Source organism: Salminus brasiliensis, chromosome 24, assembly GCF_030463535.1.
Source record: "Salminus brasiliensis chromosome 24, fSalBra1.hap2, whole genome shotgun sequence".
Taxonomy (NCBI): domain Eukaryota; kingdom Metazoa; phylum Chordata; class Actinopteri; order Characiformes; family Bryconidae; genus Salminus; species Salminus brasiliensis.
The window spans coordinates 26,425,645-26,452,229 of record NC_132901.1 but is presented as its reverse complement, the minus strand read 5'-3'; the positions used below and the strand labels follow the sequence as shown (position 1 = coordinate 26,452,229).

The window sequence follows — 26,585 nt, the reverse complement described above, 5'->3', positions numbered from 1 at the left end:
TACATCTACCAGCCATAACATTAATACCACTACCAATACGGGTGACGTGAAATCTACAGTGACTCCTAAGGTGTTCATGGTATGCAGTGGTCAGTACCTGCTAAAACAACAGGGTCATGGGCACCCAAACCTCATTGATGCTCATGGAGGCCCAATCTCTCTTACAGGACTTAAGAAACTGCTGCTAACGTTACTCTTGGGTCCAGATACCACAGCAGGACCCTTTCAGAGGTCTTGTGGAGTCCTCGAGTGCCTCGAATGGCCGGCTCTGTTGTGGTAGCATAAGGGGCACCCACTCAATATTAGACAGGTGGTGCTAATGTTATGGCTGATCAGTACATAGATCAGTAAGCACTTGCGGTATGTGAGATATATGCAAGAACAGCATTGAAATATGCAAATTTAATATTATATATTTGTTTATTTATCTCTTAAATTCAAATATAAGGAGCCAAGACTGTGATGTAACAGTTTGGGGGTTTTGGAATTGGCCTGTTTTACAGCTCTCATTATCCAGCTATACCAAGATACGCACAGTCCCCTATTCAAAGTGCTCTGGGGCAGTGATGGCTCAGTAGTTAGAGGCTCCGGGCTGTTGATGACAGGGTTGTTGGTTCGATACCCAGGCTCGACAAGCAGACATAGCATTAAATCAGTTAATCTTAGGTCCTCTTTGTGCCGTCAAACCAGCTACGACCCGTCAAGGCATGGACTCCACAAGACCTGAAGGTGTCCTGCAGTGGCTCCAATGCTAACTACTGTTAGCAGTAGGTGGGTGGGGCCTCCATAAGCAATAATGAGCCTTGGAGACCCTTGACCCTGTCAACAGTTCACTGGTTGTCCTTCCTTGGAGCACTTTTGGTAGGTACTGACCTTCTCTGCTCCCTGGGCACAACAGCAATGGCTGCCCACCACTCTGGGCACATGGGCTCACTGTCCACTGGTGTGTATGTGTGTGTGTGTGTTCACTGGACGGATGGGTTAAAGGTGGAAGCCAAAGGTTGTCCGTCACAAATGGTAACTATGGTTGTCTTGTCTTGAAACTCTACATCTCAGCCCTTTTTTACGATCTTCTCTCCGTCCAGGCTGTGTGCAGGACCAACGGTTTCTACTCCCTGCCCGTGTCCAGCTGGTTCGCCCTGCGCAAGGCCGTCCAGCCGCTGGTCAAACGCATGTGCGACACGGACCGTCTGGTCTGCAGCAAGACCTGCCTGAACGCCAACGACATCGCTTTCGTGATCGACGGCTCCAGCAGCGTGGGAACAGGCAACTTCCGCACGGTGCTGCAGTTCGTGGCCAACGTCACGCGCGAGTTCGAGATCTCCGACACGGACACGCGGGTGGGGGCAGTGCAGTACACGTACGAGCAACGGCTGGAGTTCGCCTTCGGTCAGCACAACACCAAGGCCGACCTGCTGAACGCCATCAAGCGCATCAACTACTGGAGCGGCGGCACGAGCACGGGAGCCGCCATCACCTACGCTGCTGAGCAGCTCTTCAGCAAGTCCAAACCCAACAAGCGCAAGATCATGATCGTCATCACTGACGGCCGTTCCTACGACGACGTGCGGGCCCCTGCTCTGGCTGTGCATCGGTCAGGTAAGGGTTAACGGAGGTCAAAATGTACGGCACTTTTAATTTGAAACACATGGCTGATGGTTTCTGAGCAGATGAAACACTACTTAGAACCTCAGTGTGAGTGGGCGGGGCTACACTGCTGTAGGCTGAATAGTGTATAGAGTGTATAGAGTGTGTATAGAGTGTTTTTGGAGCATTATTTCCATATTTGCAGACTATAACCACTAGTGTGAATGGCATTGCTTGAAACTTTAACCATGTTAACAAACTACAGCAAATACTTCTTTTAAGCTTTTGATGTTTTTCCCTTTTTGATCAAATTTGAATCTAAATTTCATGATGAATGGACCAATAGAAACCTTACATTTGGAATAATTATTTTTACACTGACGTCCATTAAAAGCTGAGAAGGTTTTTCCACCTTAACACACGTTACACCTAAACACGTTTTTAACCTTAACACAAACCCAAAAACCCTAAAGCTATTCCTAACCCTAAACCTAGCCTTAACTTAAACTTAAATGGGTATGGTTTGGGTTAAGTTTAGGGTTAGGTTTAGGGTTAGGTTTAGGGTTGATTTAAGGTTAAGGTTAGAGTTTAGGATTGTTGTAAGGTTTAGGTTAGGGTGAGGATTGAGGTTAGGATTTAGGATTGATGTATGGTTAAGGTTAGGGTTTAGGTTTGATGTAAGGTTTGGGTTAAGGTTAGGGTTAGGATTAAGGTTAGGGTTAGAATTAAGGTTAGGGTTTATGATTCATGTAAGGTTTAGGATTAAGGTTAGGGTTTAAAATTGATGTAAGGTTTAGGTTAAGGTTAGGGTTTAGGACTGATGTAAGGTTTAGGTTAAGGTTAGGGTTTAGGATTGATGTAAGGTTTAGGTTAAGGTTAGGGTTAGGTTTAAGGTTAGGGTTTAGGATTGATGTAAGGTTTAGGTTAAGGTTAGGGTTTAGGATTGGTGTAAGGTTTAGGTTAAGGTTAGGGTTTAGGATTGATGTAAGGTTTAGGTTAAGGTTAGGGTTTAGGATTGGTGTAAGGTTTAGGTTAAGGTTAGGGTTTAGGATTGCTGTAAGGTTTAGGTTAAGGTTAGGGTTAGGATTAAGGTTAGGGTTTAGGATTGATGTAAGGTTTAGGTTAAGGTTAGGGTTTCAAAACCTACAGTATAATACGTTTGGGTTTCTTTTTAGCTTGTATAAAACTGTAACCAGCTAACTGTAAATACTTTAAACTCTTCAACCAGGGGTTATCGCTTACTCCATCGGCATTGCCTGGGCCGCCCAGGACGAGCTGGAGTACATCGCCACCGACCCAGACAGAGAGCACTCCTTTTTCGTGGACGAGTTCGACAACCTGTACAAATACGTGTCGAAGATCATCCACAACATCTGCCAGGAGTTCAACTCTCAGCCACGGAACTAAGCCTGGTCCTGAGGTGAAGAAGAAGAAGAAGGAGGACGACATTTGATTAGACAGGGAGAGGTTTGGGCTTGGGTCATCTGGTGCCCCCAACAACAGGAAGTTCAGGAAGGGATAGATTTTATCATCATAGCTTTTACCTTTTTAAATCTCTACAGCCTTTTCCCTGGCTTATAGAATTTGGGACAGGTCTCAGAGTCTTGGTTGGAGCTTCTTTTCCGAAAAGAGGTTTGACAGGGGATTGAAGGTGCAAGCTCCGAGGTGAAAGCTGGGCAGTAAACAAGGCTCCACTGAGTGCATGCTGAGTAGGTGATGGCGAGACTTGGGCTGAGAGAGCTGGGCTGCTCTGTACCGTACAACATTTGAGATATTTAAATAGTCAGCAGCAAATACGTAAAAGACATATGGCAAGACTTTTGCTAGCTTCGTATTTTACATAGATTAAGGTGCTATATCATTCGTTTGTCGTCGATGTCGTATAAACCGCCGCCTGCCGTTCTAATAGATGGCCTTTGTGTTATGATATAAAGAGAAGCCATGCCACCAGAGGCTGTAGCTGTTTAATGCTTTATGTAAAGAGTTTTTTAAATATTATTTTTGTATTATAAGTGGCTCTTCGGCATGCCTACACATGTCATTTGGTTGAATACGTCTAAACTAATGGTTTTCAACCCTTCTCCTGAAGAGATACCTCCATGCAGGTTCTGCAACTCCACCCTAAGGAAGCTCTCCAGGAGCAGGGTTGGAGAACACTGCTCTAAAGGTGATGCCCCACCTTTAATAAATAAAGTGCTGCAAAATGTTCTTGAGCAAGAACCATGTTTAGATCGGTGAGGAACCTTTACTTCAACTCTTTAAACCCTGTATATGGGCGCACTCTTCAGTGCTTCGCCCTCATAACTGCGGTTCTCTTATAATTAACATCATCAATTTAATAGACCCTAAAATAGAACCCTGTGGGACGCCACAAAATATGCTCAACCAAATAGTTACGAAATAATTCATAGCAAATTCTATGGAAACAAAAGTGGTTCTTCTATGGCCCAGGTCATCAAATCTGGACCTTGCAGCCAATTTCCAGTCCTGGAGACCACTGCAGAACAGTCTAAGGGGGGACTGTTCTAAAAGGTGATGCCACACTCTTAAAAATAAAGTGCTATGAAATCGTCTTGGAGCGATTCTATAGAAGCACCGTTTTTGTTTCCATAAAGAACAGTTTTTCTGTAAAGGACATTCATAAATTGGTAAATAACCTTTATATAGATTTCTTAAACTCCATACAGTGGGGGAAAAAAGTATTTAGTCAGTCACCAATAGTGCAAGTTCTCCCACTTAAAAAGATGAGAGAGGCTGTAATTGACATCATAGGTAGACTCAACTATGAGAGACAAAATGAGAAACACAATTCTGAAAATCACATTGTCTGATTTTTAAAGAATTTATTTGCAAATAATGGTGGAAAATAAGTATTTGGTCAATAACAAAAGTTCATCTCAATACTTTGTTATATATCCTTTGTTGGCAATACCAGAGGTCAAACGTTTTCTGTAAGTCTTCACAAGGTTGGCACACCGTTGCTGGTATATTGGTATATTGGCCCATTTTGTCTCTCATAGTTGAGTCTACCTATGATGTCAACTACAGGCCTCTCTCATCTTTTTAAGTGGGAGAACCTGCACAATTGGTGACTGACTAAATACTTTTTTCCCCCACTGTAGACCCTGTACATAGGCCCACACTTCAGTGCTTCACCCTCATAACTGCGGTTCTCTTATAATTAACATCAGTTTAATTGACCCTAAAATAGAACCCTGTGGGACGCCACAAAATAAGCAAATACCACAAATGGTTACCAAATAATTCATAGCAGTTTCTGGATTATGATTAATAACAGAATTATAAATATAGGGTTCAAAAGGTTCTTCACACTCACATCTCATTTACAAACACGGTTCTTTATGGAACCAAAAGTGGTTCTTCTATGGCCCTGGTCATCAAATCTGGACCTTGACTCTAGTTTACAGGCCTGGATTTTGTAATCACTGGTAATTAAGGGAACATTGATTTGATTAGAATGAATTGAGCATATATCAAGGGTCCTACCAAGGATTACAAAGTCCAGAACTGGAAACTGGATTTAAGGTCCAGATTTAAAGACCTCTGTTCTACAGCAGCGTTCAAAGAACCCTTTGTAGAACCTTTATTTTGCAGTGCAGTTGGTGAAAGCAACCTGCGAACACAATTTAGAAGACCTTCAGGACCATTCTTACTCATTTCATTCACATACGAGACGTCGTCATGACTTTGTTGTCTGTTTTGTTTTTGGAAAAGGTCGAATATTTAAAGCTCTTTTTGTAAGTTGTGTGGTATTTGTACAGATGCGCATTAAAATAAAACCCTTTGCTTTTGATTTTGTAAGTTGCAGAAATAATTGATTCCTATTTTAACAAAATTTGTAATAAAAGACGGTATTAAAAACCCTGCAGAAAGCCTGGGGCTGGTTCCTTTATGCCAGGTTTTCAGGTTTGATCAAGGACCATAAATCAACTAATCAGATCAGCCATAACAATAAAACCCCCAGCAGATGAAGTGAAGATCACTAATGATCTGGTTTAAGTGGCTCCTGTCAAGGGTTTGAATATATTAGCCAGCAAGTCTAGAACCACCCCTTGAAAGCATAAGAATCTGAGACACTTGGACGAGAACCAAACGGCAGGCCTTGTGGGGAGTTCCTGGTATGCAGTGGTCAGTACCTACCAAAAGTGCTCCAAAGAAGGACGCCCGGTGAACTGGGCGCCCAAGGCTTTTATAGATGCTCATGGAGTTCCCACCTCACAACTTACAGGATAGCAAAGGATCTGCAGGACACCTTCAGAGGTCTTGTGGTGAATGCCCCAATGGCTCAGTACCTACCAAAAGTGCTCAAAGGAAGGACAACTGGTGAACTGGCGTAGTCATGAGTACCCAAGGTTCATTCACGCTCATGGAGGTCCCACCCACCTCCCAACTTACAGGACTTAACAGATCTGCTGCTTATGGTAGTCAGTATTGAAGCCAGATACCACAGCAGGACACCTTCAGAGGTCTTGTGGTCAATGACTCAAATTGGTCAGTACCTACCAAAAGTGCTCCAAGGAAGGACAGTAGTCAAGGGTGCCCAAGGTTCATTCACACTCATCACAGACAACTTACAGGACTTAACAGATCTGCTGCTTATGTTAATTAGCATTGGAGCCAGATACCACAGCAGGTCACCTTCAGAAGTCTTGTGGAGTCCATGCCTCGACTGGTCAGAGCAAGTTTGACGGCACAAAGACGACCTCAGTGGTTCTAATGTTAGGGCTGATGGCTGATCTCTGTGTGTGTGCTCACTGTACTTACTGTTGTAACTACCAACCTCATATAATGAGCCTGCAGTGGACATTAATGAGGTCACAGCTCAGTGGTCCATTCGGCTCCAAGCTGAGTGTTATTTCTGCTTCAGTACTGAAGCCTGAATTTCTGAGGTGGCGGGCAGTGCCTGAGCACCGCACCGCGCTGCCCAACTACTGTCTGCTGCTTGTGTTGTAACAGAACCATAAGGATCTACTGTATGTTGGGGGCTGGAAAGGGGTTAATAAGGGGGCAAGAGTGATTTCCTCTGCAGCTGCATGCAGCCCCTTGGGCGGGACAAGGGAAGGGAAGAGTCCTCTGGAATTCTGGGGAATGTTATTTACAGCATAACAAAAAGGCCTCTGTTACGGAGGAGCTCACAGTGGGGTTCAGACTGGAGCCGTGGTCAGGCAAACAGTAGATCAGTGGCGGAGGAAAGGAGCTGGTCAAGGCGTTCAAGAGCAAATACTCGTGTAAAAGCAGCTGGAGCCGTTTTAGATTCTTTATTTCAGTTCAATTCTCAAAAGTGTGATTTTAGATGACATGGATTTGCATTAAAAGGGACATTAAAATAATCCTACACAGCATGAATTTATTGATCGTTTTTCTCTCTATAGGAACTCACTGTAAGGAAAAGCTTAAAGGGGAAGTCCACCAATATTTCAAAAGCTCAGCATAATTTAATCACTGAAATATAAACAAAATAATTCACAGTCTGGTTTGTTTTGAAATGGTTTATTATTGGAAAAACTCACCAACTCCGGTTTCTTTACAGTAGTGGTCAGTGGAACCAGGCATCATCATGACTACTGTACAACACAAGTAGAGTCATGCTACTTACTACACAAAACCACCAGCGCACTGCCATTAAGCAGCATCTCAGGCATATTTGTAACCTTTTTGTATGATGATAACTACAAGTGAGGGATTTTCCCGAAGCATTAAACTTTATAGACATCTGGTTCCATTCACCACCACTGTGAAGAAGTCTGAGTTGGTATGTTTCTCCAGAAATCTCCTACTCTGAATGACTTGGTTTACATCTTAAGCAGCAGAAATTATGAACAAATTGGTGGAAATTACTGTATCTTTTAATATACTAAAAAAAATAACAGGCATTCTCAATTTTCCTCACATTTGCAAAAAAGTCCTAAGAGACCGTGTGAAGAAATCTGATGTATCCAGGTCATTCTAGTCAAGATCAGCTGTATTTTGAAGGGATTCCTAGTAAATCTGGGCTCTTCAGGGACTCTGGATTGGCCTTCAAACCTGCGTTCAGATCAAAGCACTACACATGGTATGTGCTGCTATTGTTTCAAAAGGCTCCTCATGCTGTGGGCCTGAACATCTGGAAGCATCTGCTTCATGTTAAACCATCATGCGAGCCAATGCTGCCTCGAGACAGCTGTATCATATCCCTGCACTGCTGCAGTGGGCGGTTTACATACTGTCAGCATCTCTCTCTCTCTTTCTCTCTCTCTCTCTTCTCCAAACATTAAACAATCCCCTCCCACTCTCAACCCCACTACAACCATGCAACAACGGCCTGCAGACGGACTGTTTATATATACTTTTATTTGATAAAAATTGTATTACATTTATTTTTTTATATATATATGTGCACAATTTAATATATATATATATACCTAATAAAATGTAGACATTTTAATTGTATTAAAAATCCAATATAATTGTATATAACTATATATATTTATACAATATTATATATATAAAACAGAATTTAATAACATTTTAATACATATTATTAAATATAATATCATGTATTATGGGGGGGGGACGCCTCACATTAGGCAGCATGGTGCCAATAGGTTCATCTGTGTGTATCTGCTCCTGCAGAGAGTCCTAATCTATTGGCAGTACATCTCAACAGGAACAAGCCAAGCTGTGTGTGTGTGTGTGCATTTGCACATCTGTGTCAGCAATGAGCACAACTTAAAGTAGCTCAATGCGTTCATTAGAGTTGGAGTGTCCACAAACATTTGGACATGTAGTGTGTGTGAACTTGAAAGCAGTGAACTTTTGGAACTGTACCAAAACATGGTGCCTCAGTCTCCGCCTCCATCCCCTCTCCCTTCCCGCGGACTGTTTTCCCTCTCCCCTGTTTGAGCTGTTGTGAAATAGTGTGAAGTCGACGCAGTTGCCCCTCACCCGCTGGAGAAGGTAGAAGGTAGGTCACACGTCTAACGTTGAGGTGTCTGGCTCAGAGTCCTGCTCTTAGACCTGTTGTTTTTGGTAGCCTGGGCTCAGAGATGTGGTGGGTGATCATTTCTGCAGTGTTAGTAACCTACATACAGCCAAGCTGGAATGGCTCAGAGACAGAGACACCCAGGGACATGTCCGCATGCTGATCTTAAAGAGACAATGGACCTTTATGGACTTTAACTCTCCGTCTGAGACAGTCTGATAGTTTTAGAGTCTGTTCAGATCTGATTTCTAGTCTTTGTGTTGCTGTGGCTTTACCGAGAGACTGCTTAGCTGCTGCTTCACCCACCAGAACCTCAGATGGTTCATGGATTAGGGCCAGAACTAGCACATACAGACTTGTGGAGAGCTTTTTATGGCTTGATATGTTCTACAGTGTTTAATGCTCTCTTAAATCACAGCAGGGATGGCCATGAGAGTTGGGAAAGAGAGTTTTCCAGCAGGGGATGCTACCACACACATGACCACAGGAGGCAGAAAGCCTCTACACCGGTTCCTCAGAGGAGAGCCCAAGAGCGTTGGGGTGAGAGGGTTCATATACACTCATTCTCTGTTTAGGCCTAAAGTTTAAGTTAAAGACTTTTCTTATATTTTTAGGCAAGATTTGTTGATTTTCAGGGTTTAAGAGTTTAAGATCATCCTGCAAAGGTTTACTAAGCTCCAGGACATCTTTCACCCAGGTCTCAGACCTTAATGAGACCCAACAGTCGGCCACCATGGGCTTTATGTCATAGGATTTGAAGGCCAAAGGTGTCAACAGTCTTCACATTCACCACTCTGGTTCCACTGAGTGGAGATACAAGGGTTTAACAGACTTCTATAGAAGCTGAAGTATCAACTGAAGCTTTTTACTCCAGTAAAAGTGTAAAAGTACTGGTTTCAGAACGACTTCAAGGAGAAAAGTAAAAGTAATGGAAGGAAAACAAAGACCGAAAGCTTAGGCCGCGCCACAGGGGTCTATAGTGCACTACCCCCCCCCCTCCCCAAAACCCCATTTCTCTAAAAGCCATAATGAGGAGAATGATCTATTACAATGTTGATGTTAAAAATGTTGGGCTGCACTAGGCTCCTGTTTCAGCTGCAGATCTGCCCATTGAAAATGAAGCATTTCAGTAATATCAGCTCTATTAAAGGAGCGTCTTTGTGCTCTACTGAGCATCAACATGAGCTTCATGGAGGAAAATATGAGGAGTCGTTGTCTAGAAGTTCTGTAAAGCTGCAGAAAGTCAGACTTCAGAGGCGTGTGATCAATAAGCTTTATTGGAATGTAAATGTGGGGCTCAGTGGGGACGTTTCACTGCAGCTCTCTTGAGTCTCTGCCACGGACACAGTCTTCATACTAGACTACAGACGTCTGCTGTGAGCTCGCTGGAGAGGGACGGGACGTGTGCAGGTGTGATGGATCTCTTATAAACCAATAGGGAGTCAGAATGGTGTGTGTTTATACTTCTCATCCCATTCAAATCTGGATATATATATATATTTATGAAATAAGAGTAATGAGGCTGTTTTTAGAATGTAAGGAGGAGAAAGTTCAGATAATTGGGTGAAAATGTAAGAAGTAGAAGTAAAAAGTCTGAAGAATAAATAATTACTCCAGTAAAGTTTAGATAACAATAAGATAATAATAAGTATCTGTACTTCATTACTTCACACCTCTGTTGAAGACCTCCTGGAGTGGTGGTGCACTGCTCTACTGTGCAGCAACTCCTGCACCAATGTAAAGCTCATGGAGGAGTCACCAAGCCTTGCATCCTCTAAAAAAGCTTGATGCATTTAGGACTTATGTAATAATGGTTGGATTGTAATAATTTAGTGAATCACACTGCCATCTTCCCCTGGCTGGGCTAGCAACACCACTTCTCACCAATAAGACTGTTAATTCTACCTTTTCCACCTTAAACCCAACCTATGAAACAACAGGAGGATCACCAGCTTTACAGACACCTCGTTCAAGTCACCAGTACCAGAGCTTGGGTAAACCTTACCTTAACACAGTAGACACCGTCTTTGCTCCTCTGCAGGCTTCTGCTCCACCCCTTCAGGAGTGCTTAATTGGCACAAGCTGGGTTAGATTTGGGTAGGAGGTGAAACTGCTGAAGGAGGGCTGGGCAGTTTGAAATCAATAGCTATGAGCTAAATCAGTAGCAACAGCTATATCTCCTACCTACGGAAATCCAGCTCACTCTGTAGGACACTACTGAAGGTAGTGGACAACTTCGGACACCTCATTATATGAGGCCGGTCTTCCTCTGAGAAAGAGCTGTTTGCAGTCCTTCAAAAACGAACAATGTGATGGATTGTGGGTATTCTATGTATGTTTATATTGTTTGTACACTATATATTACAGTGCATCGTGGGATTTACTTTTACATTTACAGCATTTAGCGGACGCTCGTATCCAGAGCGACTTACAGAAGAGCTTCACTGTTACTCAAGAAGAACCTCAGCTAGTTTAAATAGACTATATTGGAGACTAATATGGACTTATATGGAGACCATAGTACTCTTCTCTTCACCTGAGTACTCTCGGAAGAGGAGGGGCTTCAGTCTGGGTTTGAGGACAGCGAGCGTTGGACTCTGCTGTTCGGACACTCAGTGGAAGTTCGTTCCACCACTTCGGACACAGGATTGTTACAGTGCTCTAAAAAAATCAGTACAACATGGTGAGCCTCAATGTAGTGCACTATGTAGTGAATAGGGCACAGTTTCGGACACAGCTAAGGTTTTCAGTAATACTGTGGCTCAGTATGGTGGCTTTATTAAGCTGTAAAATAAAGAAAATATAAAAAATGAATAAATCCAGAATAAAAACGATGAGAAGAATTATTGAAGATTTTACAATGCCTGCATTGTACAATACAATTATTCAAATATCAATATTATTTCATATTAAAAAGTGTTTATATTACAAATTATAAATAATTAGAACAATAATACTTTAGTGTTTTATGAGTATAATTGATTCATATTTTATATAATCACAATTAGCTGTTAATAATAGTAATAATTATCAACAATGATTAAATATTAGTAATAAAATGTTTGTCCATGATGCATTGGGTTTTAAAAGTGAGGCAGAAAACCTGACAACAATTCTATAAATAAATCATTTTAGTATAGAATCTGTCCCTGTATAACTTCTTGTTATTGTCATAATAATTAAAATGTTAAATGTACATTAAAGCACTGTTTAATGTCTGGTGTTTAAATGTGTACAATACTCATACTTATTATTATTATAATAATAATATACTGTATAGAATTATAACTGTATGGAAAACCAAAAATATTATTATTTTTGAATGACAGTGTGTGTAAATGTAGGTGTCGGGTGTTTTCTGGTGTATTTTCCCTTAGCGGACTGTGAGCGGACTGTGTTAGTAGTGTTAGTAGACAGATGTGGTCTGATGCGTGATCTGACTCCTCCTCCTCTGTTTCTGATTCCAGGTTGTGATGATGTTCATGGGCGCCGGTCTGTTCATGTTCGGGATCCCTCTGAAGATGGACATAGCAATGGATACCTCAGCAGACATCTACAGCTCCTTCTGGCTGGGCATCTTGGTATGGTAACTCATGTGCTGTGGTGTCCACCGGCCCATTCAGACTCAGAAGATTCAGAGTCTTAAGTCTAGTATTTTTTAAAAACCTCTTAAGGGTGAAGGGATACATGCTAGCAAAGTAGACCCCAACAAAAACCCATTTATTCAGATTTATCACTATTTTACAATATCTTCTGAATACTATATTAAAATCAGTTGTATGGATGATAAACCTTTTTATTATTACATAGATTAATTACAGATAATTAAAGTAATTTGACATACATTTGATTGTACTGTAAAAAGCAGAAACTGCTGTATAAATAATATAGTATTATTTATGTAAAATTTTAATTGGCATAACTTATTATTAAATTATATTAAATGTAAAGATATATATGAAAAACATACTTTTTAAATGAAATTAGATTTTTACAGTGTAGTTTCCATTAACCAGGATATGTAACTTTATTAGGTTGAGTTAGATTCCTTAAAGCTTGTCCAACCATGCAGACTAATGCATTGAAAGAACATGAGCTCTGTGAGCTGAGCTGGGATAGGTCAGTCGCTTGCTTAGTTTTGCTGAAATTGTCAACCTGCAATTAAAAATACAATTCTTACTGTATCTGTACATTTTACAGTGCCTATAAAAGTATTCACCCCTTTTTAAGGCTTTTATAAATGCAATTATGGGCAATAGAATTAGGCTTTTTCTTGTTTTGGGCAAAGTGAAAACACATTTCTATAAAGTAATGTCAGTTAAATGAAAATATCAAACACTGAATAAGTGAATAAGCATAAATACACCCCCCCTCCCTGTAAAGTGACTGACCTAAATCACCTGAGTGCAGAGAATGTGTCTCGAGTGACTGTAGTATAGAGAAGAAACCTGTCTCGAAGGTCAGGTCACTGGTTAATCAGAATTCCTGAGTACAAATGGAGACAGAAGAACCCTCCACCCAGCTCAGAGAAGAGCTTACTGAAGAGTGGAAGTCAGGGGACGGGTACAAAAAACAGCCCCTGGGGTTCTGTTGAATCCATCATTAAGGAATAGATGGCCTAGAGCAGGCCGTCCTCACAAACCCTCACAGACTTAGAACCACTATTACCATTCGCCCCTCTACAACAGTGCTGCAGGGAGTTGTTGTTGGCTGGGTGTATTTATACCGTGCCACACAGGTGGGTCTGGTCAGCGTTGATTACTGCTGGGGATTCTGGGACTTGGAGTTCTTTGCTCCAGTTCCACCAGCTTTCCTACTGTGCTGGCCAGGCCCCAAATCAATTCAGATTTGGATTGGATGAGAAGTATAAACATACACCATTCTGACTCCCTATTGGTTTATAAGAGATCCATCACACCTGCACACGTCCCGTCACTCTCCAGCAGCTCACAGCAGACTGTGTCTGTAGTCTAGTATGAAGACTGTGTCCGTGGCAGAGACTCAAGAGAGCTGCAGTGAAACGTCCCGACTGAGCCCCACATTTACACTCCAATAAAGCTTATTGATCACACGCCTCTGAAGTCTGACTTTCTGCAGCTTTACAGAACTTCTAGACAACGACTCCTCATATTTTCCTCCATGAAGCTCATGTTGATGCTCAGTAGAGCACAGAGACGCTCCTTTAATAGAGCTGATATTACTGAAATGCTTCATTTTCAATGGGCAGATCTGCAGCTGAAACAGGAGCCTAGTGCAGCCCAACATTTTTAACATCAACATTTTAATAGATCATTCTCCTCATTATGACTTTTAGAGAAATGGGGTTTTGGGGAGGGGGGGTTTAAGCTTCTATAGAAGTCTGTTAAACCCTTGTACCTCCACTCACTTCTACCTGAGTGATGAATGTGAAGACTGTTGACACCTTTGCTAGTGAGGATGGCCACCAAGACATGTAGGACTTCTCTGATAGATTTGATTATTTTATCGATCAGGATTCCAGTTATAACAGCAGTAGAAGAGGGTGTTTAGTTTTGATAGGAACTACAGTCTGCTCCTTAATGTGGTTTCTCTTCTTCCACAGTACTTCACCTGTGGTGTTCTCTATATACTGTCTGAACGGCAACCCAGCAAAAAGATTGTGAGTGCTCCAGATTTGCTTTTCATGACGTTTTATTCAGAAAGATCCAAAGATTCCTGTCAGGCTATTGCAGCAATCTTTTTTGGTATTATTACTCTGTTTCTGACTTTAATGTTCTAGATAGTACTAGTTCCTAGAACAGGAATGATCTTGAATCACATTTGAAACTCTTGTCTTGCAGATCACAGCTAGCTTCGCACTCAGCATCCTGTCAACACTGGGGTCCATCGTCGCCTCCATTGACTTCATTACAGCCTTGTCATTCTCCTCCTACCATCATTTCTTTTACCCAAACTTCTACTATGAAGACGAAGCCAACCAATCAAATACAGAAGCTGTGATGTTTCACTATGTGAGTTGTTTCTGAATAGCCTTGCTGGAACCTAAAATTATGGTGAGGAAGTTCTCCTCATGCCTGGCCCACACTACAGGATAATTGGTAGGGATGCACCGATCCAATACTAGGATCGAATATCAGTCCCAATTCTAACAAAATTATCTTGATCGGGTATCGGATAATTAGTCTGATCCAACGGACCGATCCATTCACGAAACCAAATTCTCGCTCCGTCACTGAATAATTGGTAGGGATGCACCGATTCGATACTTGGATCAGATATCGGTCCCGATACTAATAAAATCATCTTGATCGGGTATCAGATAATTAGTCTGATCCAACGGACCAATCCATTCACAAAACCCAATTCTCGCACCATCTTCAAAACTTCAAAAGCTTCAAAACTCAGGATCAGAGTAACTTACAGACGTCACACACAGATCACAGCAAACAGCAAACAGGTTTGCCCTATCTAACCAGCATGGTGCCCTCGACCCGTCATCAACTATCAGCTTGTCTTCCATATAAAGAGAACTGAGAAGGGAGGAGCTGCTCGCTCCCCTTTAGTCTCACAGACAGCACTGTGCCGAGGTCCAGCACAGTTATTCATTTTAGTGACCAATAAACTATCCTTGATTTAAAAAATTAGTAAAGTGACAATTACGTCAATCCTGATGCCCTAAGTCAATAGATATCGGGTATCGGCCGAGACACAAAGTTCATGTATTGGTATCTCACCTGTATCGGAACAAATGGATCGGTGCATCTCTACTAATCGAGCATACCGAGCATCGCCAAAAAGTCTCTAGAGTTTAGGGATATCGTAAACAATGATCTTCCCAGATTATCCTGTAGTGATGTCTATAATCCAACCCTTAGTCCACTGATCTTCTCCCAGAGCAGTCTTGGCCGCCCTGGTCATGAATCATAAGTATTAATATTTACGACTCGGTATCCCATAGTGTGAGTGGAAGCAGAATTTCTTGGACCAATGAGAGCTAAGCTGTGTGTAGAAGAAGTTACATGTTAACCTATCCACCTATCCATCTACCTCTGATACAACAACAGCAGATCCACTGAGCTAGACTCCTCCCACAGTGATCATAAACACACACTGGGTCGAATCCTGGTCATGCTGCTAGCCATCGGCAGCCGAGGCCCAGAGAGAGCACAGTTGGCCTTGCTCTCTCCAGGGTGGGTAGATGGCGCTCTCTTCCCCACCCCAACGCTTGCCCGCGGTGCTGGCCATCACTGGCGTCTGCGGGCTGGTGCGTCGGAGCCGGGTATGCGGCGCTTCCCTCCAGGTGCGTTGCTTGCTCGGCGATGTTGCATCGGCGGCGGTGTGGCGGTCCGCCCTCACTAGTGTCGGGGGCATTGAGTGAGATGGAGGTGAGAGTGCATACGGGTCGGGTAATTGGAGAGAAAATGGGTAAAAACGTACAGGAAGATGAGGGGAATTTGCTTGATTGACAACTGTGGGATGTCATATGACTGTCCGAGACCCTCCTGAGGCTGTGGTTCAAGGCACTGAATCTAAAACATCCACCCAACCGTCCAAACGTCTGCTCTTACCATTTTGTGGAGAAGAAACCAACACCGGCACATCCCTGCCCAGAGAAATGACTCAGTTATGCAGCTCCGGGGAAGAGGACAGGTCGGGTGCTACTGAGGCTCCTAGGCCAACGTCCTACCTGATAGTCTCACAAACACCCCGAGCCTCATAACCGAGTTTCTCCTCCACAAAATGCTGAGAGCAGACGTTTATACGTGTTGGAGGATCCTCTTCTTCTTGGATGTGGTGCCCACATGTGGTGCTCCCAGGTTAATGAGCTGATTAATGAGCTCAGGCTAATGACTGCTAACTCCAGAACTCTCCAGCTGAAACTGCTCTGTTGCACTCAGATGCCGATCTACAGCCTGGAGGCCGTGTTCCTCTTCAACAGCTTGCTCGGAGGAATAATTCTCATCATCATGACCGTATACGCACGGATGGCGCTGCGCTCCAGCCGGACACAGGTTAAGCCGCTGCAGTTTCTGCTCTCCTTTCCCTTTACTGCTTTTCTTGGGCTCTGCGTGATTTGACCTGTTTGACCCCTGGCAAACTATCTGAACCTACTTTGGGCATATGCGCTTATTTGTCGATAGGTGAGAGTCACTGTTACAGAGTTTATTCCCTTATACTTTTAACATAATCAAATGAAACTCAAAGGAAACCTGGCTTCGGACCTTGGTCTGGACTTTCAGGTGTGAAAACACCCTAAGATGCATCGGCCAAGTTGACATATTTTGTTGAATGTTTTTGATTAAAGAGGAATGTTGTGCACTCATTCTATACCAGAAAAAAAAAAAAGTTCAATAAAATTTAAATAATTAAAAGCTCAATATTACCGAGACGATCACGTTCATGTGCACAGGACTGCTGAAGTAGAATCATTAATAAAAACACTGATTCCAAACTTTTGAATACAGGATTTAAGCAGAGTGAATCTCATACTGTATGTAACTCTCTCTCTCTCTGTCTCTCTCTCTCTGTCTCTGTCCCCAGGCGGTCGTAGTAATGCGTAACCTACCTGCGACAGAGTGAAGCCGTCTGGAGAGACTGTAGGATCGTTGCTGGACCAGTTAACTGATATATTTCTCTATATCCACCATATTACACTGTACTAATTCAGCTCATAGAGGAATGTATCCTGTCCAATAAGCTTTTCATTGATAAATTCAGTCAACATAAAACAGTGCTGAACTTTTTTCTTTACTAAAAAGTAACGATTACAGATCATACCTGAAAGTCTAAGTATAATATCCTGTGTGCATGCAGTCATTTACCAGTAACACCATCAGAAAACCCTGATTTCAGTCAGCAGTGCCACAACAGCGTTACCCAGTACTCTGATAAATACTAATATCACAAAATAATATTCAGAAAAAAAACACCCCACCCCCCTCCATCAATGCAAGGAAAGTGCCAGGTACTAGGCTCTGATGCATCAACCAGTGCACTGGCACTTTGGCATTGGGGAGAAAGTGCCATCTACCCACCCTGGAGAGAGCAAGCAAGGCTAATCGTGCTCTCTCGGGGACCCCACTGCTGATGGCTAGCAGCATGACCGAGAGCCGATCCAGCGAGCCTCTGGTCATAGCGACAGTGCCTTATTCTGCTGGACCACTCAGCCCCCCCAAACATATATAAATATGCCCATCAGTATCAAAAGACATGTATGTAACTGTCCATGTATGTGATGTAAAAGTCTCTCTGACCTGGTAACATTCAGTGTTTTGATATGAAAACCTGACTGATGTTATAATGTATGTGCTGTAAAACCACTAGAAACAAGGTTTGGGTTTGAATGGCAGCGACTGCTTTAACTGTGGAGGTTTCCTGCCATGCAAACACTGCTGAGAAGATGCCAGTTGGCCATTTAGGTCGTTGGAAATGAAACTTAAATGTGAAAAATAAACTTTTTTCTTTGTCAAAAACTGTGCTGTGTAACATTTTCATCACACAAGAGATAAAATACTGATCTTTGTGTTTCTATGAATTATAACACCCGACAACACATAGCTAGAGGGGTGTAAAGCCCCCCAGCATTGAGCTGTGGAGCAGTGGAGGAACTGTGTTCTCTGGAATGATGGATGGTGGTGGAGCTCCATCCAGTACTTTTTGGATGAGTTGGGGACGATGAGGTGGGGTGGTGATCATCCAACATTCTGAATGCAATCAAATCCTCACAGCAATGCTCCTCCAAAATCTAGTAGAAATCCTTTTTATCTGGACAGTAGAGACGGTTACTCCAACAAAAGCCGGATCAGCTCTTTTATAATAGCCTAATAGCCTTGATTTCAGAAGAAACCAGGAATGAACAGGTGTCCCAATACTTTTGTCCATATAGTGTATTGCAAAAAAAGTGTTTTTTCTGTGGCATCGAGGAAAACGAGGGTGTATAGCACAGCTTTAAGTGCATTATTGTATATGGAGACTATTAAACAATAAATCAGAACTGAAATGATTTTATACTTCATAAAATTCAAGCACAATATAAGTCACTCAAGTCTACTGTGAAAGTATTGTAAAGAGGTCAAAGTGTCCATGCATATGAGACAGGTGGGCCAATAAGGCTCAGGGCTGCCAGCCACTACAGGTACAGTGTTCAAAAGGAGGAAATTCAAACCCGAACACCATGTTCAGCAAATACAAAGGTACTGGATTTCTTTCCATTAATCAACTGATTGATCTCAGTCCTTAAAGCCGAAGTTATTTCCGAACTACTGGAAACTGAAGCTCTGAAGCTCAAATCTGATTAAAACCTCAGGAATAGTTTGTAGCGCTCGGCTCAATAACACACAACAGCCTGGGCTCCGAGTGGCTCAGCGGTTTAACATGCTGCCAACATGGCCTTAAGGGTCGCGAGTTCAAATCCCGAGCCATGCCTCTTTGCCATCAGCAGCCGGAGTCTGAGAGAGCACAACAGGTGTCCCAGGTGTCTCTCTTTCTCTCCGGGTAGGTAGATGGTGCTCTCTCTGCCCTCATCACTCTTAAGCGATGTTGGCCGGCACAGGCGTCTGTTAGCTGGTCCGGTGGAGCTGGGGATCCAGCGTGTCGGCTGCCCGGCAATGGCGCATCGGCAGCAGTTTGAGGTGTTAGGTCCTTGGCCTCTTAGTTTCGGGAGCTTTGCTAACGCCAGGGGGGCTGCAAACAGGTGGGTTAATTGGCGGAAAAATCATAAAAACAAATGTAATACATAAATGAATCATCATTAGCTTGTTCTAGCTACTGCACTTGCACAGATCTCCAACCTGAGGGTGGCTGTCCCAAGTAGTCCCACACTATCGCTAACCCTCATCCACTTTCGGTATAACCAGCAAGCTGACTGGCTCTTTTAATCTGGCCATATTGAGCGCTACAAGAACTCCCATTCACATTCAACCAGCACAACATAACATAACTCCACCGCCACTGGCCTCCACCCCTGGGGGTCAGCAGACTCCCCAAAAGCAACACCAGCCTCCACTGCCTCAGGGCCTGCAAGCCCCGAGGGACCCAGGACCTCTGATAACGAGATTAGGAAGACCTCTTAGACTCAAGCTGGTGAATGTGGACTTGGAAATCGGCTGAACCTTTCTTTAAACATCCATCCCCGTAGATGCAGTCCTCAGATGGCCCTCTGCTGGTCCTTCACAGCTTCTCTGGTGCACACGCATGTGCTCCGTAACCCGGTACTGCCTGGAAAAGGTCATTGAGCACTGGGGACAGGAGTAGGGTCGCACGCCCAGGTGGGATCGCATGTGTCTGTTGAGAGAACCCCGCTGGCTGAAGGCTCGTTCGCACATGGAGCACTGGAATGGATGGGTCACTGAGTGTTCCCCAGGAGATCTGGATGGTCGTCTGGTTGGGAGTGACAGCTCTGTGATGTCTGTGGAACTCTCATTCGCCTCAGTGTTGGAGACCGGGTACCCTCGGTCACTGTCTGAGTCACTTGAATCTAACTTAGAGTGGCAATGCTCCAGGAGGCACTGGTAGTGCAAGTGTCCCCGATAGGTTCTGGTTTGGGTGAATTCGTAGCTTTCAGCAAAATCTGTCCTTTGAGGTTCTCCCTCGATGGCATCTGGTTCAGTATGTCGTGGATAACGCTGAGCGATTTCATGCCGTGCATCTGGACCTGAGGTTCTTCTCTCACGTGTTGGTTCATTTGTGTCAGGAATGCTGGAACTGTCCAAACACAGCGGGGCTTGACCATCAGGGCGAGATGTATCTCCAAGAAGGTTGCCACCGGTTGCGTATGAATTCTTCCCACCGAAGATTTCCGCAAGGTGTTCGCCTGCACCCGAATCAAAGGGATTAGTGGACTGGACACTGTCTTCACCTGAAACACACCTGCTGGCATGGATGCTGTCTGGACTGCATTCGGTTTCAGGAGACAGATCTTTGCTGACGCTATGAGCACTATGAGTCCACCGATCTTTACCTCCATCTGCTTTTGAGCGTAGAACCGTCATAGTCTGAGAGACATCGTCCGGCAGTGTGGATTGAAGTTCTCCACTGTCGAAGGAGCTCCGGAACCGGCTGTCGACCTGCTCACCAACAACCCCCGGAAGGTCGTCCAGAGAACTCTCCAACAAGCCGACCAGAGGCTTGTCCTGTTCGGACTGTGCAGGCTCAAATAACCAGTCCAGCACAGAATTGCTATCTAGTCTGTGAGAAGGTTGAGAGTGACCATAACGAGAAGGCTCTTCGGAGGGTTTGCTGGTGTCCGAGACCTTTCCAGTGCTCTCCATGTCCCTTGTCCGACAGCGGGCTTGTAGTGGGAATTTGCTTCCGTTGTTTCCCGACGTCCCGACGCGGCATATGACTGGAACAACCTCACAGCTGGGAGAGGAGGACGAGGGTTGGTCTGGGCCGTATGGGTAATAGGATGGAGAGGCTAGAGAGGCCTCATCTAGAGACTGTCTCTCTACAAATCTCCTCTTCCGGCTGAGTTCATCCTGAACTGTGGAAGGAAAGAAGGAAGGTAGGTACAGTTAGGATGTGGAAGTGCATCATACAGCGACTACAGAAAATGACCACCTATTAATCAGCCATAACATTATCACCACTGACTGATGAGCTGAAAAACATCGAAGAGCTTCATCTATAGCAGCTGATTCAATCAAGGTCTGATTACATTAGGCAGCAGGTGAAAGGTCAGTTCTTGGAGGTGATGGAGGTGTCGAAGCTGGAAAAATGGACAAGCGTAAGACAAGAACCTAGAAGTTCTAGACGACTGGGTCAGGCAGGTCTTGTGGGGTGTTTTTCTGGTATGCAATGTATCTATCAGTGTCATGGCAGCATCTATCAATGTGCATGGCAGCAAAAGCTGGATCTGCTGCTAACATCAGTCTTGGTTCCAGATACTACAGGATACTTTCAGAGGTCTTGTGGAGTCCAAGCCTTGACGGACCCCCTTGGTGCTAATGTTGTGGCTGATTGGTGTATATGGTCCAGCAGCTGGACAAATCAACCAAGCTGGACCAGGCCTGTCTACCAGCTTTTCTGGCTTACATCGTTTTGCAGTATGACATAGAAACATCTCACAGACTACAGGAACCCTCCAGGCATTCGGGAACGTCCTCTGAATAACCCTAATGAGGGTTGGCTGAATCCTAGCCCATGAAATCCACAATGTTTTTGGATTTTCTTGGATTTTCTTGTATATTTGAGTCTGCAGTGACATTTTAGGAACAAAGGGAGAACCTACAGAGATCTTTCTACAAGATTGACAGCTGCTACAGTCTAGGGACGAGTCTAGGGAGATTTTCAGGGCCTGTTGTAATCCATCATTACCTGTCTCGGCCAATGCTGTCCTCCTACACCGAAGCGCCTGCTGCAGCTGCTCCATCTGCAGGTGGATGGCAGCGGCGAGCACGGGCTCCTCTTGGCTCTGTGGGGGCAGTGTACCTGTGTAGATGTAGTCCAGGAGGATGTCCAGCGTTTCCGGAGTGAGGTGCGGGAGGTTTAAGTCCACGAGTGAGCCGTGGTGCGGGAGGAGAGATGCGAGCACAGGGCTGAACGCAGCCAGGACACTTTTATGGGCCAGGAAGAGCCTCCCCGGGTGGGTGTGGAGCTGGAGGACGCAGTCACAGAACTGGCCCATTCCTCTCTGCGAGTTCAGCTCCCTCAGTAAAGTGAAGCCATGGTTGAAGCGGGCCGTGGACTCGTCTGCTGGCTGTATGGGGGGAAACATCTGAGATCAGTCTACATAAGCAGGAGCAACACCCCATAATAGTGCTATTAATAGTAGGTATTAGAGATGTGCAATATGGCCATAAAGACTAACGCTACCCACTTCCTGTCATTGACCAGCACTGACCAGTTTGATCAGCTCAGCAATACTGGTCTACCAGTAAGACCAGCTCGACCAAACCAGCTTACTTGGCCAGCTTGACTAGACCAGCATGACCAATCTGGTGGACCAGCACTGACCAGTTTGATCAGCTCAACAACACCTTTAAACCAGTGTGACCAGCTTGAACAAGCTGATTGACCAGCACTGACCAGTTTGATCAGCTCAACAACACTGGTAAACCAGCATGATCCAGCTGGCTGACCAGCACTGACCAGCTTGAACAAGGTGGTTGACCAGCACTGACCAGTTTGATCAGCTCAACAACACTGGTAAACCAGCATGACCAGCTTGACCAATTTAATCACCTCAAGCAGACTGGTAAACCAGCATGACCAGCTGGATCAAGGACTAACCAGCTCGAAACAATCTGGTTGACCAGCACTGACCAGTTGAATCGGCTTGATCCAGCTGGCTGACCAGTTTGAACAAGCTGACTGACCAACATTGACCAGTTTGACCATCTCAACAATGCTGATCTACCAGCATAACCAGCTTGACCAGTTTAATCACCCCAAGCAGACTGGTAAACCAGCATGACCAGCTGGACCAAGGACTGACCAGGACTGACCAGCTTGAACAATCTGGTTGACCAGCACTGACCAGTTTAATCGGCTCAACCACACTGGTAAACCAGCATGACCAGCTTAATACAGCTGGCTGACCAGCACTGACCACCTTCAACATGCTGGCTGACCAGCACTGACCAGTTTGATCAGCTCATCAATGCTTGTCTACCAGTAAGACCAGCTCGACCAAACAGGTCTACCATCTTGACCAGTATATTGGTCAGCTTGACTAGTCAGTCTACCAGCATGACCAACTTGACCCAGCTTGTCTACCAGCTTGACTAGCTGGACTAGTTGACCAGCACAGGCTATGGTGCTATCCTCATCCAGATGGATGACCAGCATGACCATCACTGACCAGATTAGACCCTCTATAATCATCATAGAGTTAGTCTACACACAAACAGTGACAAAATCATCATAATAATAATCATCAATAATCAATATGATCAATATTAGATATTATAGATATATTTATTGATCATAAAACAGTGACAGAGTGAACTTACAGCCATGCTGAGAGAGAGAGAGAGAGTCAGCCCCTCGTCACCCCGCGGTCTGTCGGTGAACGGCACCGGACCCCGAGCTTGTACACCCCACCGGCTACGTGCGCGCGCGCGCATTCGGAAAACAATCACACGCGCCCAACGTGACCTCCCCCCGGTACACCTTATTCATTCTACCCCCCACTCGTCTCCCGCCTGACCACGCCTCCCTGTCCGGGATTGGCTGTAGTATCCTTGGAGTATCCTCAACACAGAGCCACCAGCCCATCACATCATCCAATCAGAAACAAGCAGCTGAAATACTGACCCAATCAAAGCCCTGGAAAGTGCACATACTATCCAATCACAGTGCAGGGAAAGAAAGGCACCAGCCTATCCCAGCTTGGACCCCAGCCTTAGGTCCTCTTAGCCAGCCCCCGCGTAGGAGGCGCGAAAATATCGTCCAATCCTAGAGAAGGGGGCGGGCCAGGCTTGGGTCGCTGATGCCACGCCCACTTCTCTGACGCTCCTTCTGTAAGAGTGGGCAACCACGTGTTTCCCTGATCATAGCAACACTACAGGGCATGGGGTTACAGTTACACACAGATCCCACTGCAGGTCTGCTTTCCATAAGAACCCTCGCAATGGAAATAGCACTGGCTGAGTGTGTGTGAGTGTGTGTGTGTGTGTGTGTGTATTTTGAACAAATTAGCTAATAAATGTACTAATTAATAGCAGTTAAAAGCAGGGGTGCCAAAACTTTTACTTTTGTCCTTGGAGGGTTCAAAAGCAATTCTGGCCCAAAAACCAATTCATGCAGTTTATTAAAAACAGCAGCTTTTAACTTTTAAAAGGATCCACAGTGTGAAAGGATTTATGGCCCGGTCATTTTGGAGCATTTCTATTGGTCCATTCATCATTAGCTAATAAATGTATTAATTAATAGCAGTTAATTGCAGTTTGTCATTAAAGCAGGGGTGCCAAAACTTTTACTTTTGTCTTTGGAGGGTTCAAAAGCAATTCTGGCCCAGCTCTGATACAGTATTTACATATCCGGCATCTAGCTGACGCTCTTACCCGTATTACAGAGTCGGGCCAATGTAGGGTTAGGAGTCTTGCCCAAGGACTCTTATTGGTGTAGAGCAGCATACGGTCACCCAGACCAGGAATTGAACCCCAGTCTCCCACACGCTCACTGTCAGGTTATCTGTTGCACCACACCAACCACCAACCAATATAAAGAACAACTGATACAGCGTCTGCAGAACTGTTACGAACTACCTGTTGTATAATAAACAAAACTAAAGCCCCCAACAATGTTCTGAGACTACAAATATTATATTATATTATATTACATATTATATTATATTATATTATAGTATATTATATTATATATTATATTATATTATATTATAGTATAGTATATTATATATTATATGACATTATATTAAATTAAATTATACTATATTATATGATATGATATTATATTATATTATGTTATATTACATTACATTATATTACATTACATTATATTAAATTAAATTATACTATATTATATGATATGACATTACATTACATATTATATTACAATACATTACATTATATTATATTACATTACATCATATTATATTATATGACATTATATTATATTACATTACATATTACATTACATTATATTTTATGATATATTACATTACATTATATTGTATTAAATTAAATTATACTATATGATATGATATGATATTACATTACATTACATATTACATATTATATTACAATACATTACATTATATCATATTATATTATATGACATTATATTACATTACATTATGTTATATATTATAGTATATTATATTATATTATATTATATTATATCGACTGTGGCGTGATCGCAGCGCTGCGGAGAAGCTGGGTTTTGAGGAGTATGTGGATCATGTGATCGTGTGTGTGGGGGATTATGTCATGCTATCTCATGCTCATGCTCTCCAGACGTAGTCACACACTGTGCCCAAAACAGTGTGCCTATTGGGGGCTGTGGGGGGTAGTAAAAGGTGCCCTAGTTACTGGTGTGTACGTGCGGTTCCACTTGGAGCGTTCTGGATGCCAGACCCCACATACCAGTCAGCTGACAGGAAGTTGTCCGACAGGGCTCGAACAACTGCTCCTCATGTGCCTGTCTGCTGGCCTCTCCAAATCTGCCTCAGTCACTTGTGACAGTCAGCATGGGCAGCCCTCAGTCCTATTATTAGCCGGCTAAGTGGAAGGGGTGGCCAGCGCTGAAGACCACTGCAGCTGAGTGGGTCAGTCAGTGAGCAGGGCTGTGGAAAGCGGGAGTCGCTACTATGTGAAGCTCTGAAGCTCTTGGTCAGCTGCCTGAACTCTTGGAGCACTTACCTGGAACAGTGTTGGTGTGATTGAACCTACAGGCCTGGGACCGCAGGTTCAATCCCAGTGGTTATTTGAGCGATGCCGTAGAAGAAGCCCTTTAAAAACAGAAGCATGTTTGGAGAAACACTGTGAAGTGAAGGTTCTTTAGACCTGAAGATGGTTCTTCACACTAAGGAACCTTTGTGGCACCATTATTTTTAAGAATGCACATGTTATATAGAATATAGAATGTACATTTCTATATTCACATCAGCTGACAAAAGTATTGGGACACCTGTCTCTACTGTCCAGAGAAGAAGACTTTCTTCTAGATTTTGGAGGAGGAGCATTGCTGTGAGGATTTGATTGCATTCAGTCACAGTGACAAGAGCAGAAGTGGTGTTGGATGATGATCAACACCCCACCTCATTATGATACCCAACTCTTCCCAAATAAACATACTGGATGGAGCTCCACCACCATCATTCCAGAGAACACAGTTCTCCCACTGCTCCACAGCTCAATGCTGCTGGGGGGGCTTTATACCCCTCTATTAGCCCATGCCTGGCCTGATATTAGGCAGCATGGTGCCAATAGGTTCATGTTTATCTGCTCCAGAGAGTTTTATTCTTTTGGCAGTGCTTCTCTACAGGGACTAGACAAGTGTGTCAGCATAAAATGCCTTCATTAGAAGGGGTGTCCACAAACATTTGTCACTGAATGCAATCAAATCCTGACAGCAA

General features: G+C 43.8%; 3 protein-coding genes across 5 annotated transcripts in view; 2 read left to right on the top strand and 1 right to left on the bottom strand.

The window, feature by feature from the left end:
* vit (vitrin) overlaps window positions 1-4,258 on the top strand; it is a 48,733-nt gene extending 44,475 nt beyond the window's left edge. The window contains exons 22-23 of the mRNA XM_072670097.1: window positions 1,086-1,599; window positions 2,816-4,258. Of these exons, the coding sequence (XP_072526198.1) occupies window positions 1,086-1,599; window positions 2,816-2,994 (693 nt within the window). The 3' untranslated portion in view covers window positions 2,995-4,258. The remainder of the gene's footprint in view (window positions 1-1,085; window positions 1,600-2,815) is intronic.
* Window positions 4,259-8,441: 4,183 nt separating this feature from the next.
* Window positions 8,442-18,021, top strand: LOC140546971 (uncharacterized). Of its 3 annotated transcripts, none has more exons than XM_072670451.1 (7): window positions 8,442-8,551; window positions 8,988-9,109; window positions 12,037-12,150; window positions 14,151-14,207; window positions 14,389-14,559; window positions 16,447-16,560; window positions 17,090-18,021. In XM_072670451.1, the coding sequence occupies exons 2-7, from the start codon at window positions 8,993-8,995 to the stop codon at window positions 17,126-17,128; spliced, it is 612 nt and encodes a 203-aa protein (XP_072526552.1). In that variant the 5' UTR covers window positions 8,442-8,551; window positions 8,988-8,992; the 3' UTR covers window positions 17,129-18,021. The 3 variants fall into 3 exon arrangements, with proteins under 3 accessions (XP_072526552.1, XP_072526553.1, XP_072526554.1); XM_072670452.1 differs by having other exon boundaries at window positions 8,451-8,551; window positions 8,991-9,109; XM_072670453.1 differs by lacking the exons at window positions 8,442-8,551; window positions 8,988-9,109 and adding an exon at window positions 11,096-11,252.
* Window positions 18,022-19,665: 1,644 nt separating this feature from the next.
* On the bottom strand, window positions 19,666-22,262 carry LOC140546685 (uncharacterized). The gene is made up of 2 exons (XM_072670068.1): window positions 21,863-22,262; window positions 19,666-21,029 (listed from the first exon to the last, which is right to left on the bottom strand). Exons 1-2 carry the CDS (start codon window positions 22,260-22,262, stop codon window positions 19,666-19,668), a joined length of 1,764 nt encoding a protein of 587 aa, XP_072526169.1.
* Window positions 22,263-26,585: the final 4,323 nt, after the last annotated feature.